The 6,218-nt window shown below is 46.6% G+C and overlaps 1 protein-coding gene across 1 annotated transcript in view; it reads right to left on the bottom strand.

Moving 5' to 3' along the window:
• The window catches only part of kcng2 (potassium voltage-gated channel, subfamily G, member 2), a 37,866-nt gene extending 33,265 nt beyond the window's left edge, over positions 1 to 4,601 (bottom strand). The window contains exons 1-4 of the mRNA XM_063185024.1: positions 4,065 to 4,601; positions 3,314 to 3,463; positions 2,488 to 2,502; positions 2,022 to 2,198 (exon numbers count right to left, since the gene is read on the bottom strand). Coding sequence (XP_063041094.1) covers positions 2,022 to 2,198; positions 2,488 to 2,502; positions 3,314 to 3,463; positions 4,065 to 4,601 — 879 coding nt within the window. The remainder of the gene's footprint in view (positions 1 to 2,021; positions 2,199 to 2,487; positions 2,503 to 3,313; positions 3,464 to 4,064) is intronic.
• Positions 4,602 to 6,218: the final 1,617 nt, after the last annotated feature.

Genomic DNA, 6,218 nt, shown 5'->3' with positions numbered 1-6,218 from the left:
TTTTAACCTGTCTTAAAGCAAGACAACGGCTTACATGAAAAATAAGACACTTTACCACCTTTATAAACCCCAGCCAACGATTTTAACTGTATTAAGCCCCAAAATAGTGGCATACCCCTTTAAGATAGGAGGGTTTACAGACGTCATCACAGCGTAGTATGTTTTATACCCTACATTCTCACAAATAACTAATATTGTTCTCAAAGGAACTACTATCCCTCTAGCCATCCGTTAACCCATTTTAGCCTGATGCAGCATATGTTGTTTGACCTCTAGCGCCTGGAGCGACATATACGCTGCATTCAGGCTCTTGAGATTTTACTTTTTTATTAAAATGTGGGTATGTTAGAGCTGAATGAACACATTCTAATACAAAATGGGGGTCCTAGCTTTTAGTAAATGCAACTTATTTCATGTTTTTATGTGCTGAGATATTTATGTTTAAATAGGCAGAGGGCCCCTTTTCCCAAAAAAGGGCTTAGGCATTCAGCAGGCATTTTTTTGCAGGTGCCTTAGCCTAAAATGGGTTAATAAAAAGGACCAATAAAAATAACAAAAATGACGAAAACGATAATAAACAAATACATAAAAATAATGAATACAATACGTGGAGAATACTATACGTGGAGTATAGGATCTCATTGTAGAGTTTCAAGAGAGCAATTACTGTAGTACGGTATACACTGAAGAATGTAATTGCTTTTAGAGTAATTCCGCAAAACTCTTAGCTGTGGCTACTGCATTTTATGTAAATATGATTTCCTTATGATGTCTTAATGTATTTGTCTGCATCTGGACTCCCTGGTAGAAGAGACACTAGTCTCAATGGGGCAATCCTGCGTAAATAAAGGATAAATAAATAAATAAATGAAACACTAATAATAAATCGACAGTGTCCCCAAGCAGCCCCTTAGCAAGGCTGTGTCTACCACTTTAGTCTCTCAATAAAAATAGATTATACACTTGTTATGTTTCTGCATATTTTAACACCAGTGGGTCCACAGTGCCCACCCCCCCTCCACACACACACACACACACACACACACACACACACACACACACACACACACACACACACACACACACACACACACACACACACACACACACACACACACACACTCCTTCCTCCATTAAATTTATGGCAGTCATGGGCAGTCATGGGTGAGCTGTTAGGGCGTCAGACTTGCATCCCAGAGGTTGCCGGTTCGACTCCCGACCCGCCAGGTTGGTGGGGGGAGTAATCAACCAGTGCTCTCCCCCATCCTCCTCCATGACTGAGGTACCCTGAGCATGGTACCGTCCCACCGCACTGCTCCCCATGGGGCGCCACTGAGGGCTGCCCCCTTGCACGGGTGAGGCATAAAAATGCAATTTCGTTGTGTGCAGTGTGCAGTGTTCACTTGTGTGCTGTGGAGTGCTGTGTCACAATGACAATGGGAGTTGGAGTTTCCAATGGGCTTTCAAACACTTCACTTTTTAAATGCACTCATCCGTCCTTTCCTCCTTCACTCTCTCCTTTTGTTACTCACACTGCACAAGGGAATCAGACGGTTTAAAAGTTCACATCTCACGACTCACGTCCTCACACTATACTATAGTGCTCACACTGCGACATGACAGGCTTGTTTTCCAGAACTGCAGATGACAAAAATGCGGAAGAGAAACGCGCATCTGAGATGGAGATGAGGATGCGCTCAAGAGCGAATCGCGCTGTCCTGTCAATTTGTTGCTCTGTAGAGTCAGATCGGGTCACTGCTTCAACTGCGTTTTACTCACGAGGGCGAGCAGGATTTGACTTTCTTGCAACCGAACGAGTGCAGCTCTTAAGCTAGTCGTGAGCTGAAAACGCTTGCCATTACCCCATGTACACTACATGATGCGAGACCTCTGATTGACCTCCAGTTGAGCAAGAAATCGTCCCAATTCCCAAAAAGTAATGCAAGTGAGTGACAAATAGTGGCAAAATCGGGCCAAAGGTCTATCCATCTCTCCCTCCTCCGCCGCCTCCTCTTACTCACCCTCTCCTCCTCTGCGCGGAGGTCCGGCATGGTGCTGATGCAGAGGGTCACCGCGGTGATGGCCACGAACACCACGGAGAGGCAGGCGAAGATCTTGCCCGGCAGCCCCGAGTGGGGGTTCTCCACCATGTCCCGCAGCCTCCGCATGCAGCACGCCATGCGTGTCTCCTCCTCCTCCTCACCACTCCCATCTCCTCCTCCTCCTCCTCCGCTGCTCCTGCTCCCACCTCCTCCTCCTCCTCCTGAACTCCCAGTTCCTCCACCGCCTCCTGCAACACAATGGCAATTTAGAATGTTCAAATAAATTCAATCAATCAATTCATTAATCCATTGATGTTGGATGTTGCGTTGCGCAATATTGGCCCTGGCGCCTGGAGCTGCATTACGCAACATTCAGGCTCATGAGATTTGAGGCAACTTTATTAAAAGGTTTGTATGTCTTAAAAATGGCTCAGGCATTCAACACCCTTTTTGCAGGTGCCTTAGGCATCAATTCAATACATCAACAGTGATGGGTTCATTAGTTACAATCCAGTGCAATATATTCCAATTGACTTAGTTTTGTCTGTCCAATTCAGCCAGGTGATTGGCTGGTTGACAGATCACCTAGTTGAACTGGACAGGTAAAACAAGGTCATTTGGAATATGTGGCACTTGTAATTAATTAATCCATCTTGCCCATCACTATAACAAAATCAATCAATCAATCAATCAATCAATCAATCAATCAATCAATCAATCAATCAATCAATCAATCAATCAATCAATCAATCAATCAATCAATCAATCAATCAATCAATCAATCAATCCTCTTCCCCCTTCTGCTCCTCAAGAACTGTCAGTTTCTCCTGCATACCCTGAATGTAAATAATGTAAGGCACCACAATGGAAAATAAATTAGGTACCACAATGGAACTAAGCTTTAGGATTTTTGTGACATCCCTGACATCCCTGATTCTTTTCTTTAAATGTATATATTTTTTGGTTGAGTTTGCTGTTCCATGTTTTATATCAAGAATAGTCAAATAAATGCAATCAGTTCAATAGATAAAACAATTCTGCTCCTCCTCCTCTTCTTCTTCCTCCTCTTCCACCTCCACCACCTCCTCCTCCTCTCCCTGCTCCTCCTTCTTCTCCTCCTCAAAAACTTCCAGCTCCTGTACCTCAAGTCAAGAAATGAAATTTTGCTTCTTACTGTCTTGTGTTTCTTACTTTCCCATGCAAGAACTAGACATATATAAAGACATAGACATCGACATACCTCCTCCTCCTCCTCCACTTCCTGACGGCACCTCCTCGCAGGACTGTGGTGAGGTGAGCATCTCGGCCTCCTCCTCCTCCCTCCTCAGCTGCTCCTGGTGCTCCTCCTGCCGGAACCGCAGCTTCCGCAGACAACACCACTCCAGGCTGCCCTCCTCCACACCCCAGTAGAGGAGCTCCTCCTGTACAATGATAACAACAATGACAACAACAACAACAACAACAACAATTATACATAGCTTCTAAATTTTTGTTTTCTCCTGACTGTGCGAAACTAGCTGCGCACAACTCAACCTCTGATTGTTGGAAACCACTGACGGTCAAAAAATTAGCTCACATGGTTGGCTGCCAGTGTCTTGCCCCTCCTCACAACACCGTGTTGAAAAACAAAAAAAAACATCTATAAATATAATGACTTCAGACTCTGCTCCTCTATGCCGCAATACGGCAACTCCTCCTGGAAGGAGTTCAAATACCAACTTTAGAAGGAGAGCATGGTGGTCACTAGTATCAACCCACCTGAAAGGAGAGTGCTGATATTATAGGCTACCTGATATCTGGGGCCTATACTGCAAGGTTCAGGATAAGTTAAGGTTAAGTTAAGAGTTAAATAATCTAATAGAAGAGCCTGGAGTCCTCACTTTCTGAAGAAAAGCTCTTGTATTAGATGATTTATGAGGTCAAGGAGGCGTTGGGAGGCGTATGGTGAGGTCCAGGGGGCGTTTGTTCAAAAAAAGTGATTGAGAATCACTGGGTTAGGAGATAATACTACCGCCAACCCACCTGGAATGAGAGTGCGCACATCTCCCGCAGCAGCCGCAGTTTCCCCGCCGCCAGGAAGGTGACGATGGAGCGGAACGCCGAGGGGCTGCGGTCGAAGAAGTACTCGTTGCGCGCCACGTCGTAGTCGTCGCAGACGTCCAGCAGCTCCTCGGCGTTGCTGCAGCCGCGCAGCTTCCCCAGGCGCGTGAGCGGAAACTCGTCCAGCGTGGCCCAGGGGATGCGGTACTTGATGCCGCCCACGTTGATGATGGCGGGGGCGTCGGTGGTGGGGGTGCGGGGCGCGGTGGCGGTGTTGTGGTGGACACGGAGCGAGGAGCGACCGTCGTCACATGCGCTGGTGGTGGTGGTGGTGGTGGTGGTGGTGGCGGCCAACGGGGGCAGTAGAGAGGCGTCGCGCTCAGGCGGCAGGTACTGCACACGCTTGTAGAAGACGCCCTTGCGGACGGTGACCTCATGCGGGTGCTCCCGCGGGTTGAAGTGGAATGTGGTGAACTGCCGCTCTGTGCTGCCCGCTAGGAAAGCCACTTCCTGGTACATGGTGGCGGACAGGGGAGGAGGGGGGCGTAGAGGTCAAAGGTCACACAGACGCAGGGGAGGTGACCACAGAGACTTGGATGGTACCTTAAGGCCTGCCCGTCAGGAAAGCCACTTCCTGGTACATGGTGGCGGACAGGCAGGGGTCAAATGTCACACAAGCGGGCAGGAGAGGGGCCACCACGGGGACTTTTTTAGGGTCCCTCCCCTTTGGGGTCAGAGTTCATGTGGGGGGCAGGGGAGGGGGAACAGGGGGGGGGGCACGGGGACTTTGTTTAGGGTCCCTCCCCTGAGGGGTTAGAGGTCACGCAGGTAGAATGGGGACATTGACACACACAGTAGCACAGCCAGGCGATAACCAGGTGCTCACCAGGCGGTAACCAGGTGGTCACACGTCCACAGGCGGAGAAGAACTCTACAAGGGAAACATTTAAAAAGCACCTGAGTGACAAATGTATAAACAGAATATAACAGAATAAAAAGAACAGTGTATCAGAATGCTGCAGATATCGAAAATGTCTTTCGACATTTTTCTCCTGAACTTTGCTCATTATGAAAGGCAAATATTGGAATAAAATTTCTCATGCTGAACAACACAAAGGCATATAAGATATGCACACAGTACAATTTCCTGTTTCATTTTGCTGGTTATGAAAAGAAAAATATTGGAACAAAAGCATGCTCATGTTCATCTCTCATCACAGCACATGAGATGGAATCCGCTGCACTGTTAATTATTTATTCAGAGGCAGAAGAATTAATTAAAATCACAAAGCCACATGTCGAGTCATAGCAGGGTGTTGCTGTTCCTGCTGCGCTGGGCCCGTTCTACCCATTTAGGGGCCCCTTGGCAAAATATGGACGTGGGGCCCTCTTGAATTACTTTTACTGGCATTAACCATGGCTGGGAAGACTGTTGTGGGGCCCATTGACAGTAAATAGAATGGACGCCAAATCAACGCTATTTGCCATTCAACGCTTTGAAGCCAGATTTGGGAACATTCCAACTTACATTCCACCTTAGCAACGCCAAACGCAGGTGCTGATTGGACAACAACAAGACTTCTAACGGTCAATCAAACCATGTTCTGATGCTCATTGGTCAATTTAACTTTTAATATCTCTCTAAAACAAAACATCACCACAAAAAATCACCACCCTGGTAAGTTGGAGAGCAAGGGGACCTACTAGTTGAGCGAAAAATTATCCCCCTGGAGTGGCATTTAAGGGAGATACAGGGTTTTATGTCTCTCATAGGAATGAATGGGATTTGGCCATTTTTTGGTCTTTTTGGGTCCAACCTTGGCTCCAACTTGGCTTCAACAATGAAATAGAATTTTGGCCTCCATTCTATTTACTCTCAATGTATGGGCCCCTACGGTCATAGGTGGATCTAGACAAGGGAATGGGTAAGAGGGGTAATAGTGAACCAGGACCCCTATGCTGAACAGCCAAAAAATCTAACTGCAACATAAAATACATTTGTGTATATGATATATTCATGATATTATATATATTATTTTTGTATATTATTATTTGTATATTCTGCCTAAAGTGGACAGTTTGGGTGGGGCCCTAGGCATTTGCCTTGTCTACCGATTGGTAAAACCGACTCTGCCG

The sequence above is a fragment of the Engraulis encrasicolus genome, chromosome 20 (genome assembly GCF_034702125.1).
Source record: "Engraulis encrasicolus isolate BLACKSEA-1 chromosome 20, IST_EnEncr_1.0, whole genome shotgun sequence".
NCBI classification, from domain to species: Eukaryota; Metazoa; Chordata; class Actinopteri; order Clupeiformes; family Engraulidae; genus Engraulis; species Engraulis encrasicolus.
The sequence above is the reverse complement of the archived record's forward strand: the minus strand, read 5'-3'. Positions and strand labels throughout refer to the sequence as shown.